The following is a 23,708-nucleotide window of genomic DNA, read 5'->3' as shown; positions in this document are numbered from 1 at the left end:
ACCCCTACCTGCTAAAGCTCCCCCACAGTAGCTAGGTCTGGTTCCTCGCACCCCTACCTGCTCCAGCTCCCCCAAAGCTTCTAGGTCAGGTCCCTCACACCCCTACCTGCCCCAGCTCCCCCATAGTAGCTAGGTCTGGTCCCCCGCACTCCCACCTGCTCCAGCTCCCCCAAAGCTTCTAGGTCAGGTCCCTCGCACCCCTACCTGCCCCAGCTCCCCCAAAACTGCTAGGTCAGGTCCCTCACACCCCTACCTGCCCCAACTCCTCCAAAGCTGCTAGATCTGGCTTCTCACACCCCTACCTGCTCCAGTTGCCCTACAGTAGCTAGGTCAGGTTCCTCGCACCCCCACCTGCCTCAGCTCCCCCATAATAGCTAGGTCTGGTTCCTCACACCCCTCCTGCTCCAGCTCCCCCCAAGCTGCTAGACCTGGCTCCTCATACCCCTACCTGCCCCAGCTCCCCCCAAGCTGCTAGACCTGACTCCTCATACCCTTACCTGATCCAGCTCCTCCAAAGCTGCTAGATCTGGCTCCTCATACCCCTACCTGCTCCAGTTACCCCAGAGTAGCTAGCTATGGTCCCCTGCAACCCTACCTGCTAAAGCTCCCCCACAGTAGCTAGGTCTGGTCCCTCGCACCCCTACCTGCTCCAGCTCCCCCACAGTAGCTAGGTCTGGTCCCTCGCACCCCTACCTGCTAAAGCTCCCCCACAGTAGCTAGGTCTGGTTCCTCGCACCCCTACCTGCTCCAGCTCCCCGAAAGCTTCTAGGTCAGGTCCCTCACACCCCTACCTGCCCCAGCTCCCCCACAGTAGCTAGGTCTGGTCCCCCGCACTCCCACCTGCTTCAGCTCCCCGAAAGCTTCTAGGTCAGGTCCCTCGCACCCCATCTTGCCCCAGCTCCCCCATAACTGCTAGGTCAGATCCCTCGCACCCCTACCTGCCCCAGCTCCCCCAAAACTGCTAGGTCAGGTCCCTCGCACCCCTACCTGCCCCAACTCCTCCAAAGCTGCTAGATCTGGCTTCTCACACCCCTACCTGCTCCAGTTGCACTGCAGTAGCTAGGTCAGGTCCCTCACACCCCCACCTGCTCCAGCTCCCCCAAAGCTGCTAGGTCAGGTCTCTCGCACCCCTACCTGCTCCAGCTCCCCCAAAGCTGCTAGGTCTGGTCCCTCGCACCCCTACCTGCTCCAGCTCCCCGAAAGCTTCTAGGTCAGGTCCCTCACACCCCTACCTGCCCCAGCTCCCCCAAAACTGCTAGATCAGGTCCCTCGCACCCCATCTTGCCCCAGCTCCCCCATAACTGCTAGGTCAGATCCCTCGCACCCCTACCTGCCCCAGCTCCCCCAAAACTGCTAGGTCAGGTCCCTCGCACCCCTACCTGCCCCAACTCCTCCAAAGCTGCTAGATCTGGCTTCTCACACCCCTACCTGCTCCAGTTGCCCTACAGTAGCTAGGTCTGGTCCCTCACACCTCCACCTGCTCCAGCTCCCCCAAAGCTGCTAGGTCAGGTCTCTCGCACCCCTACCTGCTAAAGCTCCCCCACAGTAGCTAGGTCTGGTTCCTCGCACCCCTACCTGCTCCAGCTCCCCCAAAGCTTCTAGGTCAGGTCCCTCACACCCCTACCTGCCCCAGCTCCCCCATAGTAGCTAGGTCTGGTCCCCCGCACTCCCACCTGCTCCAGCTCCCCCAAAGCTTCTAGGTCAGGTCCCTCGCACCCCTACCTGCCCCAGCTCCCCCAAAACTGCTAGGTCAGGTCCCTCACACCCCTACCTGCCCCAACTCCTCCAAAGCTGCTAGATCTGGCTTCTCACACCCCTACCTGCTCCAGTTGCCCTACAGTAGCTAGGTCAGGTTCCTCGCACCCCCACCTGCCTCAGCTCCCCCATAATAGCTAGGTCTGGTTCCTCACACCCCTCCTGCTCCAGCTCCCCCCAAGCTGCTAGACCTGGCTCCTCATACCCCTACCTGCCCCAGCTCCCCAAAAGCTGCCAGATTTGGTGTCTCGCACCCCTACCTGCTCCAGCTCCCCCACAGTGGCTAGTTCTGGTCCCCGCACCCCTACCTGCTACAGCTCCCCCAAAGCTGCTAGGTCAGGTCCCTCGCACCCCCACCTGCCCCAGCTCCTCCAAAGCTGCTAGGTCAGGTCCCTCGCACCCCGACCTGCTTCAGCTGTCTCATAGCATCTAGGTCTGGCCAATCACACCCTCACTTGCCCCAACCCGCATATAGTAGCTAGGACTGTTCCCTCCCACCCCCATCTACCCCAGCTTCCCCACAGCAGGTCTAGTACCTCATACCTCCACCTGCCCCAGCTTCCCCACAGTAGCTAGGTCTGGTCCCTCCCACCCCCACCTATCCCAGCTTCCCCACAGCAGGTCTAGTACCTCACACTCCCACCTGCCCCACCTCCCACACAGTAGCTAGGTCTGGTTCCTCACATCCCCACCTTCCCAATCTCCCCTACAATTGTTAGATCTGGTTCCCACAATTCTTGGGATTACTTAACCTTCTCCTCTGTTTCTGACACCCTGCAGTTGCTAAGCTTGGCCCCCTCTACTCCTCCACTAACCTCAGCTTTCCAGTAGCTGTTTAGCCTGCTGGCCTCTCCTCTGCTACCAGCTCCAGTTCCTCGGTAGCTGCCTAGTCACTCCCACTTGCCCCAGCTCCCTATAGTTGCCCAGCCTTGTCCCCGCAGCTTCTGGAGCTACCCTGCTCTTATTCTGCCTGTCCCAGGTGGCACCTGTAGCTGTTCAGCCTGGTATCCCTCACCTCCACTTGCTCCATCCCCCCATATGCCCACCAGCTACCTCATAGCTGCCCAGCCTGATCCCACAGCTCCCGGGGTTGCCTTGTTCAGCTTTCATCTACTTTAGATCTCCTGTAGCTGCTCATCTGGGTCCCCTTTACACCAGTGTTATTCACTACACTCTCCTTTTAAACTGCCTGGCTTGGTCTCCAGGCTACCCTAGACCCCAGTCCTTTCATCTTCTGTAGCCCTTCAGTTACTGCTCTGCCCTGGTCTTGAGGAATGAAGTACTCTTGCTCCATGCCTTCTGTAGCTGGACAATTTGGTCCTCACATCTTCAGCCCCCTCCAGTTATGCAACCCTCCCCAGTTCCCTTGTAGCTGCTTTGACTGATCCCCTAAGCTCCTAGTACGGCTCTGGTACCCAAATTCCAGCAATTGTCACAGTATCCTATAGATGTTCAGTCTGCCCTCCCAACTCTACCTGTTCTGAGCCTCCTGCGAAGCTTTTCCTGGTCCCTGGGGTTGTCCTGGATGCCTATTAACCTCACTTGACACAGCTCCCACCCTTCTGTAGCTCCTCACCTAGATTCCCGTATCTCCTCCACATCCATCTCACCTATAGCTGCTTGACTTGGTCTTCTTGACTCCCACCAGCCCCAGATTCCCTGTAACTGGTCTGCCAGGTCCTCTGAGTATTTGGAGCTATAATGACTCCTCATTTGCCTCACCCTCCAGAGCTTTCTTGAAGCTATACTGCCTAGTCCCTGGGATCCTCTGGCAGGCTTCCTACCATGTCCCTGGAATCCTCTGGCAGGCTTCCTCCCTGGTCCCTGGGATCCTCTGGCAGGCTTCCTCCCTGGTCCCTGAGCTCCTCTGGCAGGCTTCCTCCTGCCCAACTTACCTTCTTTCGTCTTCACTCCTGGAATCTGCTCTCCAATGCTGGTCTTGATTCCTGCACCCTAGGGCATCCACTCTTACTCTAGCTCTCTCCAACAGGTGTATCAGCCTTCCCAGATGAGCCCTCATACCTCCCCGCTCCCTCTTCACCAACTCTCTGTCCTCCCATTGCTGCCCTGGATTCCCTTTTCTCTGCTGGTTCAGCTGCCCTGGCTCCATCAGCCTCCAGGCCAGGTCAAGTCCATCCCCCAGGTTTCTGGGTCTATCCTATCAACTCCCTGAGGCATACTCTGGTGGTCTGTGGGTGTGCACAGCTTTCATGGTCTGTGCTTCTGTCCATGGAATCCCCGGAGACTGTCTGGTTGACACCGGCCTGCAGACAGACACCTTCCTTTAGCTACAGATAGGCCCCTCTGTCGGGGCTAGTCTGTCGACTCCTTTCCATCCTCCTTTGATCTGCTGTCTGCTAGGCTGTGGCTTTCTCCAGCTCTAGCCTTCTCTGCTGATCATATTCTCATGTTGGGACTCACGAAGATGACTGCTACGCTTCTTGCTTTGGGTCTGGGTTACTAGCAGTCCAGCTCTGAGCGCTGTCTTGTTTCTCCAGGATTCACAGTCCTTGACCCAGAGGTGTGAATGCCACGCTTCTCCCAACCTAGTACAGACTAAGAACAGGATTGAAACTGGGTGACACGGGACGCTTCCTGAAGTTCCTCTTTCTTCTGGTGGTTTCAGTGTTTGGGTTAGGGAGAGACAAGGGGGAGTCCAGATATGGTCTAGGTTACCTCATGTAGGGGCAGGTGAGGTGATACTCTTGAGACCCATAGAAGAAGGTGTGAAGCCTGGCTGTCACAACCTAGAGTTCCTGGATTGGCTGGGGCTGAGTGATTATGTCCACTCTCTCCTGATCATCTCACTGGAGAAGTCTTTCACTCAGCCTAGGTGGTAATCTCTGCCATTCCCTCTCTCCAGGAGATCCTGAAAGTATCCGTGTCTCAGGGAGGAAAACGAAGACCAGAGTGGGAGGGCAGAGTGCAGATTAGATGGGGAAGGGAAAGGGCTCAGGCCTCTGGCTGTGCTTACGAGGAGTGGATTATGCGGCAGCACCGAGAAGCATGGCAAAGGTCCAGAACTGGCTCTTAGCTAAATGAAGAGAGCAGAAAGGGTCTCTGGGACTGAAGCGACACGGGTTTCATTTCGGGATCATGAACCAGAATTCTGATTCTGGGGTCTCACAGGAAACAGGGAACAAGAGGAGTACTCAGGATAGTTAACCCTATACTGGGAAGAAGAGAGCCCATGGGGACCAGAGCAGATGCTGCCAGGGTAAGGGTTTGGGGGTATAGCAAGGCTCTGTGACTGAGAATAGGGGCCAGCGTTAGAGGGAATAGAGACTGGCCAGGCTCATGAAGAGCTGGGGTACATTCCATCCTAGAAAACACAGGGCCGAATGGAGAAAAGGGCTTCTCTAGGTGAGACAGCATGCTCACTCATTCCTCTTTTTTTTTCTCCAGTCAGAACTATGGCCCTATCCGTCTATTCCCCGGTTCCTATAGTGACCTGGGTTGCTTGGTCAAGGGTTACTTCCCTGAGCCAGTAACCATGTCTTGGAATTCTGGAGCCCTGTCTAGTGGTATGTGCCGCTTTTCTTCTGTCTTATATATAGTTCAAGCTATACTCCGTCACTATCTCAGTAATTATGCCCGCTACCTGAACCAGCCAAACTGCTACCTGCTGTGTAACACATCTGGCCAGCAAGAAAATTGCTGAGAGGATGTCCTGCAGAGGGAAGGTTAATCGGAGGTCAGGCTTATGCCATTCTCTTTCCTAGATCAGCCAGGATAAGCAGCTGTGTCCCGAGAGGGGACTTCAGTCCAAAGCACAGGAATTTCTGTGTGTCTGTCTTTGCTCATGGCGCTTCTATTTGGAGAATAGTTTTCTGGGCTGGGTGTCCTTGTCTCATATCTTGGACGCAGATGTGGACATGGGTCTTGACCCGCCAGCATCATTCAGAAGCAGCTTGACCTGAGCACACAGTAGAATTAAATGTTCATCTCCGTACTTTGGTGCTTTCTCTCCTCCAGATCCCAGTACCATTTAGCTTTTTTTTAATTTTTTTCTGTAGGACTCAGAGACCATGGGCTCAAACCTGTGCCGAAGTTTAGGTGAGTTGCTAGGCCTTGATCTCAGCTCCAGGAAGATGACTAGTGTCCTGAGTCACACTACATCAGAAGGTGGCCCAGGTGCTGACCCAGCTCCTCCCCTCACCAACTCCTGGTCTCCTGGCAGGATCATCATCTTCCCCCTAAAGCACAAGAATGCACTTGTACTCTCCCTGACTCCCAGGATCATGTGTGTGGCGGTGCACACTAACCCAGATGACTCCAAGGTCCATTCCAGTTATAGCCCAGACAGCCCCCAGAGGAGTGGGACAACAGCACCTTCTGTGTGGTTAGTGTCCTCAGTTTGCATCAGGACTGGCTGGAGGGTGAGGAGTTCAAGTACAGGACCAACAACGGGGCCTTCCAGCTCCCATGGAGAAAAACCATCTCTAAACCCAAAGATGGGACTGTGTGGAGTGTCACGGGCATGCAGGCAGAGCCTGGAGTAGGCTGCTCTCTACCTTGACAGTGACACACATGTCGCCTGTCCTCATAGGGGGCTGGCCTTGTGCTGGAAGCTTAGACCATGCCTCCACCCAATAGGAATGGATAACTAAGAACAAGTTCAGTCTGATCTACATGGGCTTCCACCTGTGGTACAGCAATGGAAAACTAGATCAGAAACTTTAAGAACACCTATCTCATCCTAGGCACTTGCACAGCAAGCTCCTGTGGACAAGAACAGGCAGCAAAAGGGAACTGTTTACTCTATGGTCCTACAGGCTCTATACAACTACCACACAGAGAAGACCCGCTCTTTTTTTCCCAGATAAATGAAGGCAGTGCTCACCCTTGCGTCCTAGGGGACATTGATGTCTGCCATTGCTTAGAGCATATGGGTCTTCCTGGCCATGCCAAAGTCATCTCTCACAGGGGAAGGAGCTTGACTTTAGCCAATTGCTTCTTAGGCCCTCTCTCCACTTGGCTGCTACTGAACACTGTGACAGGATCCCTTTTGCAATCCCTCAAGAGAAGGAACACATTAACCTTGCAACTGTCAGTCTGTCTTTGTCCCCCTTCTGATCAAGTCTTCTTTTTCTTCTGTGATCTTGAAGAGGCATGTCTAGCCATGCACATACAGACTAGCCTTTAAACAACACACCCAACACAGTCAGCTCTGCCTGACTTGGGCTAGGTCGTCTACCTCTTGGGACATTCCCCATGCAGAGTATACTCAATCTTTGGCCTCAAAAGGATTGAGGTCGCCTTAAGGGAGAAACTGTACAGATACTCACATGCATGTAGAATTTAGACGCATTAGAACCTGCCTGATGACTGTCACTCAGCCCACATGGCACCTGCACAGGCGTGTACAGTAGTGTGCACGAGCACTACACAAGCCTTCCACACTCATATGAGCACCCTAGTGTGCACGAGCACTACACAGCCTTCCACACTCGTATGAACACCCTAGTGTGCACGAGCACTACACAGCTTTCCACACTCGTATGAACACCCTAGTGTGCACGAGCACTACACAGCCTTCCACACTCGTATGAACACCCTAGTGTGCACGAGCACTACACAGCCTTCCACACTCAGATGAACACCCCAGTGTGCACGAGCACTACACAGCCTTCCACACTCGTATGAGCACCCTAGTGTGCACGAGCACTACACAGCCTTCCACACTCAGATGAGCACCCTAGTGTGCACGAGCACTACACAGCCTTCCACACTCGTATGAACACCCTAGTGTGCACGAGCACTACACAGCCTTCCACACTCGTATGAACACCCTAGTGTGCACGAGCACTACACAGCCTTCCACACTCGTATGAACACCCTAGTGTGCACGAGCACTACACAGCCTTCCACACTCGTATGAGCACCCTAGTGTGCACGAGCACTACACAGCCTTCCACACTCGTATGAACACCCTAGTGTGCACGAGCACTACACAGCCTTCCACACTCGTATGAACACCCTAGTGTGCACGAGCACTACACAGCCTTCCACACTCGTATGAGCACCCTAGTGTGCACGAGCACTACACAGCCTTCCACACTCGTATGAACACCCTAGTGTGCACGAGCACTACACAGCCTTCCACACTCGTATGAACACCCTAGTGTGCACGAGCACTACACAGCCTTCCACACTCAGATGAGCACCCTAGTGTGCACGAGCACTACACAGACTTCCACACTCGTATGAACACCCTAGTGTGCACGAGCACTACACAGCCTTCCACACTCGTATGAACACCCTAGTGTGCACGAGCACTACACAGCCTTCCACACTCAGATGAGCACCCTAGTGTGCACGAGCACTACACAGCCTTCCACACTCGTATGAACACCCTAGTGTGCACGAGCACTACACAGCCTTCCACACTCGTATGAACACCCTAGTGTGCACGAGCACTACACAGCCTTCCACACTCGTATGAACACCCTAGTGTGCACGAGCACTACACAGCCTTCCACACTCGTATGAACACCCTAGTGTGCATGAGCACTACACAGCCTTCCACACTCGTATGAGCACCCTAGTGTGCACGAGCACTACACAGCCTTCCACACTCGTATGAGCACCCTAGTGTGCATGAGCACTACACAGCCTTCCACACTCGTATGAACACCCTAGTGTGCACGAGCACTACACAGCCTTCCACACTCATATGAGCACCCTGTATAGCACTCAGACCCAGCAGGATATCAGGCCCGCTCTTAGGCTCCTCCTCTTCGATGTTCACGTATGGGTCAGCTGAGACAGATACAGCTGCATCCACACCAGCACCACAGCACACCGCTTGGGTAAGGACCTGTGGAACTGATGCTGTAGACCTGTGAGCAGATCTTAGGGGGCCCATGGGCTCAGGCCTCTTTAACTTTCGCTGTTCTTACTCTTGTGAGTATTCTTAGTTTTGCCTTGGCAGGTGTGTGATTGTAGCTGAGTTTACTGGGAACAAAAAGTTGATAATTTTTCTAAAAGTTTCTACAAAGAAATTAAGCCTCCCTACAGTCATTCGAAGGAACCCGTTTCTCTGGTCTCCCCTGGCTGCCTTTGTAGTCATCCAGACTAAGCAGAGGAAACTCACTAAGGTGAATGATTCTGTTTACTTAACTATTCTAAAAAAGAGATAACAATATCCAAAAGAACTTAAGAACTTGGAAGACATTTTCTTTTCTTCTTCTTCTTCTTCTTCTTCTTCTTCTTCTTCTTCTTCTTCTTCTTCTTCTTCTTCTTCTTCTTCTTCTTTTTTCTTTAATTTTTTTCCCATTTTACATACCAACCACAGTTCCCCCTCCCTCCCCTCCTCCAGCTTCCCCCCACTTTTCCCCCCACTTAACCCCCATCCATCCTCAGAAAGGATAAAGCCTCCCATGGGGAATCAGCAAAGTCTGGTATATCAAGTTGAGGCAGGGCCAAGCCCTTTCCCCCCATATCAAGACTGAGCAAGGTTTCCCTCCGTAGCGGATGGGCTCCAAAAAAGTCAGTTCGCGCACGAGGGATAAATGCTGGTCCCACTGCTAGTGGCCCCACAGACTTCCCAAGTCATAGAACTGTCACTCACATTCAGAGGGCCTAGCTGGGGCCTATGCAGGTTCTCCAGATATCCAGTGTCAGTGATATCTGACACTAGCTCAGGTCAATGGCGAACAGTTTCTTACAAGATGGCATTAAGAACTTCTGGGGACACACAAGAAAAAGGTAGAGGAAATGAAAGGTCAGACATGTCTCTGGGGCCAGGACATGAATGGAAACTCCAAGTTTCCTTGGAAGTAAAAAGTACACGTAGAAACTGCTAGGAAGAATAGAACTTTGGTCCCAAAAGTTAGAGTTAGGTAATGATGACCATTTTGAGAATTTATAAAGAATAGAATTATAACTGTTGTCCACATAAAAGTGATATACAGGGATAAATTAGCTTATACTTGAAAATAATATCCTAGGTTTGGCAGCATCCACTCAGCTGATTATAAAAATATAAAAAGTTTCACATTGTTAAGGACTAATCATAAGGCTTGAATCCCTTTTTTGTAACCACGTGTCTGTTGCTGGCTATGGCATAGTATGAATAACATGTGCCTGGCTAGATGTAATCATTTGGCTTGCAATATAAAAGTTAACGGAATGGGGTAAAGATCAGTGATGTCAAGGGAGTGGGGAAGACAAAAACCAAAATGGGTAAATGATAATGATTCTTGGAAAATGATTAAAGAGGAACACATCGAAACTGCTCATGTTTATTTGTATAAATAAAAATGGGTTATTTGATGCCATCGGTTTAAAAGACAACCAGTGGCCAGTGTCTTCATTTTCTAAAACCTCACATCTCCATCCTGTGGCTCAGAACCCCGCTGGAGCTGGACTCCAGCAATAACCCCCTCCCCACATGTTTGAGTGTCCTGGTTCACTCCCCAGTGTGGACTTTCTCTGAAACCCAGGCATCACCAGTCACAGGCTCTGCCATCACTTTGGCTTTCTGGACATGAGAACAGGCAGCGAGGGTCAGGGGTCAGGGGCCCGGACTCAGCCCAGACAGTCTCAGAACGGAGGGGTGGAGCAGATAGGCAGGGGCCGCTACACAGTCCCGGTGGCCGTCAGGTCTGCTGTGTCTGGACTGGAGCAGTTGGGGGATCTTTGGCTGCTGGCCTAGAGAAGACAGAAAGGTGACCACAGGGAGTGTCTGCTGGCCTGGTCCAGCCGGTGCTTTCTCCTGAGGCTCCCTGTTGACCCACCTGCCATATAAGGACTTGCCCCGTCCCAACTCATTGGAACGAACACTGACTGTCCCTCCCTATACAGAGCTGGAACTGGACGACAGCTGTGCTGAGGCCCTGGACGGGGAGCTGGACGGGCTCTGGACGACCATCACGATCTTCATCACCCTCTTCCTGCTCAGCGTGTGCTACAGTGCCACGGTCACACTCTTCAAGGTCAGCCACTTTTTCCCTGCACTGCTTCCCGTCTGTCCCACACTGTTCCATCCATCTCACCCAATGTCCCATGATGTCCTATGCTGTGTATCCTGCTGCCCCTCCATGTCCTCACAAGACCCCACACCAGCCTCAGGCCATCATAACATCGCCATCATGCTGCTTCCATAGTGTTCCCATACTGTCTTCGTGCGTCCACATGGCGTCCCCTGTAAGCCCCTAGAGCAGTGGTTCTCAACCTGTAGGTCATGGCCCTTGGGGGGGGGGGTCACATATCAGATATCCTGCATATCAGATATTTAAATTGCAATGCATAGCAGTAGCAAAATTACAGTTATGAAGCATCAGTGGGATAGTTTTATGGTTGGGGATCACCAGAGCATATGGAACTGTATTAAAGGGTCAAAGCATTAGGAAGGTTGAGAGCCACTGTCCTCCAGTAGCTTTGACGTTCACTTGCTGTCCTCATGTCTCCACCATGTGCTCACACGTCCCTACATCCCTGTTGTCCCATGCTACAGACGCTGACCTCCAAGTTGTTCTCACTCTTTTTCACACTCTGCTCACGTTCTGTCCTCACACTGAAGCTCCGTTACACCATGATGTTCCTTTGCTGTACCTCACTCTATCCCTGTATTCCCCACCTCCATCTTCTCCCTGGTCACCACACCATCTGCCCGGCAGGCGCTATCTCTGGTTAATTCATAGAAATAGCAGAGCTATCTATGGTCAGTTCACAGAATGAAAGGGCTTGGTCAGTGATCTCATGTACCCTGCCCGGCAGGCGAAGCGGACCTTTTCTATGCTGGTGGAGAGGAAACAGATGACCACTTCCAATTATAAGAACATGATTGGGCAGAGGGCCTGGGGAGCTTTGAGGGGCACAGGACTTGCCAGGTGTTTTTTAAAAATCTCATCTGTTTCTCTTATCTGTGTGATACCTAGGCCACACTCCCTTCTGGACTCAGTGCCCTCTGACATTATAACTCTCTGTGCATTTTTTCTATGCAATGATCATGGGTGTCCATTATCCCCATGAAAACTGAACATTGGCAACATGAAGATCCCCAGCTCCATGTCTGTGAGTCTATCAAGCTCCTGGTCCCTTATAAAGTAACATCAGGTCCCTGATTCCTAATGAACCTTCTGACCAGGGTCATATGTGGATTAGGGACTAGGTGGACATCCAAGACAGAGTGTGACACAGGCCAATCATGTTCCAGAAATAACCTGTTCTTTGGACCCAAGTCCCAGAGATAACACATCACAGTAGACAGAGAACTTAGTGGAGACGAGCTTGCTAGAAGGAGACTTTTCTCCAGGCAGTCCTTGTTACCACAGTTTTCCCTGGTATAACTGACTAAAACAGTCACCATCCAAATGCTGGTCCCCCCGTGAAGCAAACTTACAAACAAGCACAGTCCAATCATCATGCCTGTCTGATACCACAATAGGCTTTTTCATCTTTCAGAGTCCCAGAGATGAGTACTCAAGTTCTTCAGAGAAGCAGAACAAGTGGCGGATGATGGATGATAGAGGATAGTGGATATAAACATAGACGGTAGAGATAGAGGACGATGAAATGGGGTGATGGGCATGCAGACAACAGGGGGAGGACAGACAACAGACAGATGGGTGACACACAGAATAAAGCTCCAACTCCAGAAGGATGATTTTATAGACAGACAGAGACCCGGTTACAGACGGAATGGGGGAGGAGCTGAAGACTTAAGGGACTGGCCACACAGTTGGGCCGATACGTGGTTGATAAGTTTGATATACCTGGGACAAGCCAGCAGGATGGAAACCGAGGCAGGAGCTGATATTGTGAACTTGTAACGAGATTCTTCCTTCTCTGATGAGATGGTTCATTTGGCTGTCACCTTGACTGGATTAAGCGATGGCATTTCTCCTGTCTATGCAGGGCTTGCCAGAGATGCTTAGACCTTGAGAGCTCTGAACTAACCAGGGGGTCAGCTTGCTGTGGATGGATTCAGAATATGATGACATCATTGGGAAGTGGTGATGGAGGGCCTAACGGAGGAAGTAGGTTACTTGGGGTGTGCAGTTGGGACTATATTGAAGTGATAATTTTTCCTATCTTGGTTTCTTGTCCACCACCCTACATGAATTGAGTGGAAAGATATTGAAGGGAAAACAAGGGGAACTTTATTTGCTATTCAGGGGAAATAATTCAAATAAGAAAGTAAAAATTCTGGGACCCTTGGCAGCAGCGGAATGCCTCTCCCCCAGGAAAAGTCTGTGTTCCTGGCAAGCTTCAGGGTACCAACTGAGAGACTCTCAGAAAGCGGTACAGAGCAAAAGCTCCCAGAGGGCTTTGGGGTACCTTCTTGACAGCCTCTCCTCCCTGCCACGGATACACCAGATCTGTAAGGCCCTGTGAGCATCTGTGACCTAGCAGTGACCATCACCCTTCAAGCTGACCAGCATATCCCAGTGCCCTCTACGGCAGGACTCCAGTCTTTCCATAGCATTGTCCACCTTCCCACAGGCTTCCCATGGAGGCTCCCAACTTCAAACCCCAACTGCTGACCACAGCTCCGCATTAGCCCCACATGTCGGTATAGTCCTTTCTAAGAATCCATTTGTCATGGCAGAGAAAAATTAAACCTCTCTAGGGTCACTTGGCCTGGAGTGCTGGATCTCTGCTACCCCAGAGGCCTTGCTTGATCCCCTAGTACTCCCAAGACAGTCCTCAGAGTTTCACCCTTTGCCTGGTACTGGCAGTCTCTCTGTGCCCTGGCATCATCTCTGGCACTATTTCTTCTCTTGTGTGTCCATCAGTATCAATTCGCTTCCTGTTCTGGCTCTAGGGATTGGAGGACAAAGGGCACACACTGGCCTCTGGAGAGCCAGATAAATGGATGAATGTAAGAGTGGGCCAGTGAGATGGCTTAGTAGGTAAGGATGCCAAGCTCCATGACTGGAGTTTAATAACTAGGACTTACATGGTAGAGAGGACTGACTCTTGCAGTTCCTCTGATTTTTCTGCGTTCAGTGGCATGTGCTCCCCAGGGCGCGTGCGTGTACACACACACACACACACACACACACACACACACACACACACTAAAAACACCTGAAACAATGAGTAGACAAATGACCATGCTGCTCAACAAATGTCTCAAGGCTTACAAAACCATTTGAGACCCTGGATGACACCTTTCCCTAAGCCTGCCTATCTCAGCCTATTGGAGAAGTCTTCCTGGAGGGATTATGGCCATTGCTCTGCTTGACCTGAGTCACCTCTGGCTTTCTGGTTTGGTTTTTTTTTCCCATCAGAGACCCCATAACACAGCTCTGGGCAACCCTGGAGACTCATGGCCTGTCTTGGGGATGGAAGCTGCCTAGTTTGTCCTGAGAGTCTGTATTGGAGGTTTTCTCCAGCTAGAAGATAAAAGTGTACAATGATGCTGTGATACTCCTTTAGCAAACCCTTCTGGTGCCAAGGTTCTCAAACACAGCCGTAGTCTTGCTGCGTGAGTTCCCCATCTTGACAGCAACACAAGGGAATGCTGCCGCATGAGTCCCTTCTTGTGTCATAGAAGTGTTGATTGAAATCCATCTGCTCCAGGCATGTGATGGCCTTGCTGCACTGGAGCCTCTGTAGGACTGGTGGTGGATGCCTTTCCCGGCACCAAAGCCACAGTCTGTAACAGCCTGTCATGTGGGTTGTGGTGGTTACCACGCTTCACAACTCGTCTGTATCAACAGCCTCCTCACAGGCAGCTTCTCAGCAGAAGCATCTGTTTCTAGCTGTGGTAACAAACAGGACACACGCTTGCCCACACCGAAAGCCAGGGCTCAGGCCTACTCTAGGGCCTAGCAGACTCGATTTCTTCATTTTGAAGATGGAGTCTCTCACCTAGCAGAAACCAGATCCCAGTGCCCAGCTGGAAGGATGCTCAGTCCTCCAAGTCTCTAACTTGGTTGTTCTGTCCGTGCTGGGTTGCATTGAATATGTATTGACTGAGTTTATTCTGGATGACATACAAGGCCTCAAAAGAAAAATCGGGGTGCTGGAGAAATGGCTCAACAGTTAAGAGCACATGTTGCTCTTGTAGAAGACCTGAGTCTTGTTCTCAGGTTCTCAGTACCCATGCCAGGGGGTTCACAACCTTCTGTAACTCCAGCTTCAAGGGATCACATGCCCTTTCTGGCCTTCACAGACTCCTATACACCTCTCTTTCTTCCTCTCTCTTCCTCCCTCCTTCTTTCTCTCTCTTCTTCCTTCTCCCCCCCAAAGAATGGGGAGGAGAGAGAGAGAGAGAGAAAGAGAGAGAGAGAGAGAGAGAGAGAGAGAGAGAGAGAGAGAGAGAGAGAGAGTCAGAGAGAGAATGAGAATGAAAGAATTTGGGGGGGGGTTTGGTCATTATAAAGGGCTAAACACAAGTTAAGGACCAATGACATCAATAACCAGAGCAGAAGGAGTTATGGGAAATATATAATTCTCTGACTGTAAACAAATGCTTTCTCAGAATATACCCAGTCTAGGAACTTAAAAAGTAAGATGGATGGATTTGTGCACAGAGGAAAAGATGGGGGCACCTTTAAGGATAACTTACGTGGATGTTACAGGAAGAGAAAGCCCAGTGCAGGCAAACATTAAAAAGGGACTGTAGACAGCAAGGATCCAGCTCATGAGGTTGCGAAGGGGACAAGTTTCCATCAAGACTGACCTGGAGATCTGTGTTACATTCTCGAAAAGCCTCTGACTATGTTCAGAGGGAAGAAGTAATTTGTTTGGTGGAGGAAATTTCAAGTCAGTATCACACTGAGGTTGGGCATGTTTGTGACTCACTTTCATAGCCAGAGTTACACTGAAAGCAGAAAGCAGAATGTAGAGATGAGGAAAATATGCTGTTTGGCAAAGACAGGAGTGTGAGCACAAGTACCTGCAGAAAGATAGATATAGGATGTAGTCCTTAAAAAAATGCATGTGTGTTTATGTGTGTCTATGTATGTGTGTGCATGAGTGTGTGTATGTATGTTTTTATATGTGTGTTGTGTTTGTGTTGAGTGTGTCCATGCATGTTTGTGTTTCTCTTTGTGTGTGCACATGCCATGGTGTACATATGGAGGTAGGAGGGTAACTTTGGGGAATAATTTGATTGTTTTTACTTCTACCACATGTGTCCTGGTGACCAAGTTCAGTTCCTGGATTTTCAACACACAGGTTTTCACCATCACACTTCATGCATGGTGCCTTTGCCTGCTGAGTTATTCCTGCATTATTTTTCTTCACTGTTTGAGGATTTCACACATACATATACTGTTTGATAAAATCCATCCCATACTTCCTCTTCTATCCCCACCACATTTTCTTCCTAACTTCATGTGTCACCGAGTGAGCATGCGTCCACTCTCTCTGTTCTCGACTGTGGATGTGACTAGCTGCCTCAAGCTCCTGCTTTCCCTGATCACAGCAACAGACTGCAACCTCAAACTGCAGGCTGAATAAAGCTGCGACCGCTTCTGTTTTAACACAGCAACAGAAATGAAACTAAGATGCTTGCAGTGGTGGATTGTACACTTGAGCTATGAGACAAAATGGAAGTTTTAATTCACTATATATATCAGAGTAGCAAAATTATCCCAGGCCCAAATGGTCTCTAAAATAAAAATCTCTATGACTTATCTCCCTTACTTTGTAGGGAGGTTGGTTTGGTCACATAAAGCAGAAAGTCTGTGGAGGATTAAACTGTTTTCCTCAGGGCTAAGGCAGAGCTGTCCTCTTGGTGCTCCAGGTTCCATTGCCTTCACTCCCAGTTCTGTGTCCCTAGCGCAGAGCTTTTCATCAGTTGTCCAGTGTACATGACCGAAGCCCAGGTCCCTGCATCTCTCTGTGCATGAGGCACAGATTCACTGCCTCCTCTGCCCACCTCCCTACGGTTTCCATGGCAGCCATTCTCGGGAATCTGCTGCTCCTCAAGTCTTGCCCAGCACCATACGCTGTGGTGGCATAGGCCAGTTTGGATTCTGCACCGACTGTAGCTGTGCTGAAAAGATCCTCTCCTGACCAGTCCAACCCAGCTGAGCTCCCTCGTGTAGCCACAGCTAGAGCTTATATAGATAAGAACAGTCTCTAACCATCAAGGATATGCCTTAGGACATGTCGGCTACCAAATTCCACCTGAGAACTCACTGCCCAGCCAGCACCTGGCACAGACTCTTGGGGTGTCAACTAAGGAGGTCTTTGATTGTGTATCTTCTCTTTCCATGGATGCTAACCCTTATATTTCAGAAACATCTTCCTGGGCCCAGATATCCCTCTACAGGGATGCGTCAGGCCATGGAGTCTGTCTGGGTCTCCTGCTCTCCATGTGAAGACAGAATCCAGCTGTGGTGGGATGCAGACTCACGCAGCACCGAGACACTGGGCAGCCTATAGAAAGGGTGTTATCACTGAGCTAGTGGGAGAGGATTACCATGGACCATCTTCTCCACAGCACGAGCTCCGTCTACAATCTGCCTTTGAACCCGAGCATATGCTCAGCTGATCATGGTGTAAATATCTGCTCTGTGCCTACTGCCTTGACCTCCATCCTGACAGCTATGGTCTGAAACTGACCCCGAAAGTGTCTCATCCACATCTCACCCTTCCCTAACTAGCAGACATTTGGAGGATATTTGGAATATAGCTGAGCGCTGGATGGGTGAGACGTTGGGATATCAGCATAGGGGACATTGTATGTAGAAAAGATATGAACTTTTAGGGGCCATTGGGCAAGCTATCATGGGCTAGATTCTGTCCTCAACAGATTTACCAGTCGATATATAGGTCCCTAGGACTTAGACTGTGCCTATGTTTGCAGACAGGATCTTTTCTTTTTCTTTTCTCGAGAAAGGGTGTCTCTGTATAGCTGCTCTGGCTGTCCTGGAACTTGCTTTGTAGACCAGGCTGGCCTCAAACTCAAAGAGATCTGCCTGCCTCTGCCTCATGAGTGCTGGGATCAAAGGCGTGCACCACCATTGCCTGGCACAGACAGGTTCTTAAACAGGGAAGTTATAGTGCGGGTTAGGGTGTGCCTCCTCCAGCCTGACTGTGCACTTATGAGGAGAGATGGGGACACACACACACACAAACACACACAAACACACACACACGGATGGCCTGTGAGAACACGGAGGAGAAGCCAAGCAGAGCCCTGCTGAGAACCCACCCTGTCAACACCTGGTCTGGGGCTTCTACTAGGACTTGAGACAATAAACATCAGGTATGGAGGCAGCTGAATGAATCCCTGTCCTTTGCTGAGTCCATAGCAGCTCAATGTCACTGAAGGCCACATGCTTCTCAGTTTGTGTGTCTGGTTTGGAGGCTTTGCCTGGCCAGCTTGGGGGACACCCTGGGCTTCAGGCTAGCCTCAGGCTGGGAAGAAGCTACTTGTAGTGAGGAAAGGCTGAGGGCCTCGTGGTTTGAGGTGGTAGAGCTAAACCCAGCAGTGAAGGGCCCACTAGGGGAAGCCTGGGAGAACACATGACCAGGAGAGAGGTAGAGGGGCCTGCATGGGTCACTGGGCTGCCTAATTGTACCTTGTTCCTGAATGTCAGGGCCGGTCCACATAGGAAGAACACAGTGCTTGTAGAATTTCTAAAGAATGTTTTATTGTCAAAAAACAAAAACAAAACCGAACAAACAAAATCAAACTAGAGAGAGATCTTAGATGTATCAAGGATCTCCAGGAAATCAGATAAAGCCAAAGCCCCAAGCCCTCTGAGAACTTCCTCCCAGTCATGGAATGGCAGGTACCCACTGTGTCTTCATTGGCTGAGAAATGATGGAGAAGCAGGCATTGGGCCTCTGTAGATCTACTCCACACATCAGTAGATAGTGCTTCAGGCCATGACAATTCCTTGGGCTTCTCCTCCAACTCTTATTAACTGCTGTAAGTGTCCTGAGCAGGTACCAGGCCTGGAGTATGAGCCTGCTGTACCATTAATCTTTTCCGTGTCCCTCGACACGATTGCTCTTTGCCTTCTTTCTTCTGGCCTGATTGGAACCTGCTCATCAGGCCCCTCTCCAGGAGGCCCTTGCTGGTCACCCAGTCCCTGAACAGTGTCCTCTGTGCCTGTTCCTGCCACAGCCACACAGAAGCCATGAAGTCCAGGCCCTCTTCTGCTAGGTGTCCAGAGTGTAGTTGAGATATTCAGAGAGGGGGCAGTGTCCGGGTCTCAAGGCTGTGGGGTCAGGGTATGAGAATCCAGTATGTTGAACCAGTGTCCAGAAGAGGGATCCACACAAGGAACCCAATCTTTGGAAGGCTCTCAGGTTCCAAGACCCTGAGAAACACAGGCCTTTTCCTTATCCCAGCGTTCATGGAATAGGTCAAAAGGAGCCTGGCTAGACATAGGCGATGCAAAGGCCACTGGAATAACTCCAGTGAGCTTCATCTGGGTCATGGTCGCCTTGGTCCTCCTGGCTTGGTTGAAAGATGTCTACTCTTGGGGATTTGAAAACTGCCTCTTCTGTCAGGAATCCCTGTGTTTTAGAGGATAATTTGAACATGGCTGGCTCCAAGGTTGGTCCCTTTCCAGTTGGACACAGACAGTGTGGGCACTTGTCTCTTCTTCTGTGCCAACTGTCTGGATACACTGTTGAGGAAACTATGGCCCTTCTGGCCCCATCCAGTATCTTGGCTGCTGCTGTGATGGTGTTTTAGGTCCTGTTGGCTGTTTCCTGGGACAGAATATACTCTTCACATGGTCCTCCAACGAGGGAAGAACTGAGGGTGGCTGGGTCTCAGGGTTAGAGGATAGTGAAGCATGTGTGGGCAGTGTGATCTGAGTTAGGCTGATTGACATGGTGGACAGGATCCTTCTGGACCCAGGAAACCCTCTGCCCATTATAGGAGATGGCCTAAGGCCCTTGTCCGATCATGTTCTTGTAGTCAGGAGCCAGTGTCTGCTTCAGTCCCATCACTGAGGAGAAGATCCACTTTACCTGTGGGGCAGGATGGGGAAGACAAAGGTCAGGCCTGCACTCTATCCTGTGGGTAAACCAAGGACTATCTCACCTGAAGTCCCCTCTATACAGGTAGGCGAGTACCCACTGCTGGAGCTCCTCTCAAACCATGTTGGAGTCTGGAGGACAGCATGGGGACCAGAGGGGATAGAAGGGGGTGTATGTCGGGGATACAGTGTGGGAATAGTATGGAATAGAGTTTTGGACAGCATGGGGCCAGGCTGAGGATACAACATGGGCAGTGTGCAGACAATGTAGACACTGAGTAGGGAGAACGGTGAGAGAGTGGGGTGTGGCGGAAGGACAGGACAGGGTACATGATACATTATAGGTGAGTGTAGGGACAGCCCAAGATACAGCAGCGTGGGACACCATGGGAAATAGCACAGGGCAGTGTGGGAGCAACACAAGAATTAAGAGGGTCATTGTAGCACTGGTGTAGGGACAGGGCTGGGGACAGCACGGGAACATTATGGGGCAGCAGGGTTCAGTGTGCGGACAATTTTGGGAGATAACGGGGTTAGTATGAGACAGTAAGGGTAGCATGAACGTACAGACATCGACATGGAAAAGCACAGTGGCTAGCAAGGGACAATGTGGGGCAGCATGGGGACAGCATAGGACAGAACCGAGATAGTTTGGTGCATCGTGGAGATGGCACCGGACATTGTGGAGTCTGCGTCAACACAGCAGGGTAGACAGCATTGCAAGCGTGTAACAAGTGACAAATAGCACGGGACAGCGTGGGGCCTAGGACATCACAGGGATAGTGTGAGGGACCGTGCCATGGAAGCAGTGTGACAACATGGGGCAGCAAGCAAAGCCATGGGGCACTGGGGGGGGGGGGGACAGAGTAGAGACAGCAAGAGGACAAGCTGGGAACATGGAGAGGTGACATGGGACAGTATGGGGACAGCATGGGGACGGATTGGAAGCAGTGTGAGGACAGTATGGACACTGTGGGGACGGAAGGTGCGGCTGACCTTGAAGAGTGTGACCGTGGCACTGTAGCACACGCTGAGCAGGAAGAGGGTGATGAAGATCGTGATGGTCGTCCAGAGCCCGTCCAGCTCCCCGTCCAGGGCCTCAGCACAGTTGTCGTCCAGTTCCAGCTCTGGACAGAGAAGGGCAGTCAGTGTTCGTCCCAACAGGGTGTAACTGGGAGGGATTCCCTATGTGGCAAGTGGATCCGCATGGAGGCAGAGGAGAAAGGGCCAGCTGGGCTGGGCCAGCAGACCCTTCCTGGGGCCAGCTTTATGTCTGCTCTCTTTGGACCAGAAACCTCAGTTCCCAAAAGTGTTCCACTTTTGTTTCTGGGCTCAGGCAGACACACTAGATCTGATGGCCTGGACTGTGTAGGAGACCATTCTGTTTGCTCAACTCCTCAGTTCTGGGACTGGCTAGGCTAGTCAGAGCCTGCGACTCTTGTGGGTAGTGACTGTGTAGCTTGCCTGGTCTTTTGTTTGTCCTCTGGTGACTAAGTCCAGAATGCCAGAGTGATGGCAGAGTCTGTGCCTGGTGCTGCCTGGACTTCAGACAAAGTCCACACTGGGAAGTGAACTGTGTTATACAGCTTTGGAATAGTTGCGTGAGGTAGGCCTGAGGTCCAGGAACAGACTGGGCTTGAGAGGATTTTTGTGTGTAAGAGGAGGGTGTGGGCATCTTCGGCAGAGAAATGTTGTATCTGTCTCAGTCAACCCTCTTGTGTATGCTGAGGAGGGCCATGTGAAAAGACCTGATTCCCTTTGAACTTTGAGTATTGTGCGAGATGCCCACATGAGGGCCCAGTTGTGTGTGCATGTGTGTGTGTGTGTGTGTGTGTGTACACGTATGGGCCTTGTGGGCTGGGTGTTGCCAGCAGATTGGTTCTAATAGGTCTGGATTCATGTGAACATCTGACAGTCTCTCTCATGGGCAGCGAGAGATACCTTTGTTCTCAACATATGGCAAGACCTAGCCCCTGCAAAGCTTCCTGGATAGAGCAGAGGTACAACCAGGGTCTGTCTGAATGCCTATGACCACATATATTTTTTCAGTGCACTCAGAGATATCCTTGGACAGGGAGGGAGGCAAGGACAGACTGAGGAGATGGGGTTTGTGTGTCCCTTTCTTCGTGGGTGTCTTAGGTGCATCTCTGGGCCCAGAACAGATGAACTGCTAGTTAGAGGGAGGGCAAGTGAGAGACCCTGCCTAAGGATAAGCCTTTCCAGTGAGGAATAGGTTCTTTTCAGGCCAGGCAAATTCAAGAGTGCTGAGTCTGGCAGTACAGGCTCACATTTTTTCTCCCTAGTGTTAATTCAAGACCTCAAACCCTGGAGTTGCCACAGCCCATGACGTAGGAATATTCTATGTGTCAGAAAGAACCAGAACATTTTTGCAGGGTCCCAGGGCAGTGCTGGGTGCTTTATTTACACAGTGAAGGGGTGGAGGTGGGTATCAGCATCCCTTAGGACCAGAGGGCTCACAAGACACTGGGCTCATTTACCAGGAGTGTAGGAGAGATTCTTCTCTGTGTGGTGGTTGTGCAGGGCCTCATGTACCACAGAGCAGACGAAAGTATCTCCACTCTCCCAATCACTCTTTTTCACATCGAACTTGCTGTAGAGGAAGAAAGACTCATTTGTGTCCAAGACGGGTGGGGTGTTCTTGTAGTTCTTCTCTGGTTGTCCATTCCTCTTCCATTCTACATCAATGTCTGCAGGGTAGAAACCAGTTATCATGCAGGTGAGACTGACTTGATTCTTGGTCAGCTGCTCCTTGGGTGGGGGCATGGTGTATACCTGCGGAACGCGAAGTTGCCCTGTGGGTACAGAGAATAAATAGTCAGCACAGAGGTCACTGACAGGGTAGAAGTCTGTTCATGTATTGCTGCTACTACATCATCCACTTTGCAATTCTCACCCATAGTTTTGGAGATGGTTTTTTCGATGGGGGCAGGGAAGTCTTCCCTGTTGACCCTGCATTTGAACTCCTTGCCATTTAGCCAGTCCTGGTGTAAGATGGGGAGGACACTGACTTCTCGGAAGGTGCTGTTGAACTGCGGCTCCCGGGGCTGTTTCTGAACATCGTGTACTTCCTTGCCATCTACAAACCAGCTGAACTGGACCTCGGGATCATCCTGACTAATGTCTACCACAACACATGTGATCTTGGGTTCCAGAGTGATTGTGAGTACATCCTTGAGCTTTGGTGGGAAGATGAAGACAGATGATATTTCTGGGCCTGTAGATGAAGAAGAAAGATGGAAATAGGCCAATACCTGGACCATTCTTGAATATGGACACTACTTAGGTCACTTATATACAGGGCTGGAGTAAATGGCCTGTAGACTTACCTGGACATGTGCAAGGCTTGCAAGGGTCTGTCCCATGCCCTGCAGAGAGAAGACTGAGTGTTACTGGAGTTTGGAGATGAGAAGGCACCAAGATGCAAAAAAGGGAACACAGACAGGATCTCCTGCTACCCTGAGCTGATGTCCGCTCCCTGGTGATGGCTGCCCAACCTGGATTGGTCTAGGTAGGCAAATGTCTTAAGCCTGAACCACTCTTCCCCTGCTCGTTCTCTCACCAATTTTCTTGTCCACCTTGGTGCTGCTGGCCGGGTGGGCGACATTGCAGGTGATGGCCTGGCTGGGCCACATGCTGGAGGGCACAGTCACTGAGCTGCTGAGGGAGTAGAGCCCAGAATCCAGGACTGATGGGAAGATGTGCACACCGCTGGTCAGGCTTCCAGAGTTCCAGGTTACAGTCGCCGGCTCAGGGAAATAGCCCTTGACCAGGCATCCCAGGGTCACTGTGGAGCCAGTTGGGCCTCCACATGCAGGAGCCAGTGGATAGACAGATGGAGCTGTTGTTGTGGCTGCAAGAAAAGGGGTCTATGTAGTCATGCTGTCAGACATGGCTGACCCAAGCCTCTAGAAGGCCTCTTCTTTCACCCCTACCAAGGCTCTGGTTCTCTATATGGTGTAGGCAATATCCAAGAATTGGCTTGGTGAATGTCAGGATCACCAGGTTAGGTCAGGCCTGAGGTAC

At 51.1% G+C, this 23,708-nt stretch overlaps 1 protein-coding gene and 2 gene segments (V, D, J or C); 1 reads left to right on the top strand and 2 right to left on the bottom strand.

The window, feature by feature from the left end:
- Tedc1 (tubulin epsilon and delta complex 1) overlaps window positions 1-23,708 on the top strand; it is a 520,546-nt gene that overhangs the window by 135,687 nt on the left and 361,151 nt on the right. The gene's annotated exons all lie outside the window — the stretch shown is intronic.
- LOC142835326 (Ig alpha chain C region-like) overlaps window positions 1-23,708 on the bottom strand; it is a 178,569-nt gene that overhangs the window by 42,313 nt on the left and 112,548 nt on the right.
- On the bottom strand, window positions 22,049-23,535 carry LOC142835327 (Ig gamma-1 chain C region secreted form-like). The segment is given in 4 exon segments: window positions 22,049-22,477; window positions 22,579-22,899; window positions 23,012-23,050; window positions 23,245-23,535. Coding segments are annotated over 4 exon segments (756 nt in total).

This window comes from Microtus pennsylvanicus, chromosome 14, assembly GCF_037038515.1.
Source record: "Microtus pennsylvanicus isolate mMicPen1 chromosome 14, mMicPen1.hap1, whole genome shotgun sequence".
In the NCBI taxonomy this organism is placed as follows: Eukaryota; Metazoa; Chordata; class Mammalia; order Rodentia; family Cricetidae; genus Microtus; species Microtus pennsylvanicus.
The sequence above is the reverse complement of the archived record's forward strand: the minus strand, read 5'-3'. Positions and strand labels throughout refer to the sequence as shown.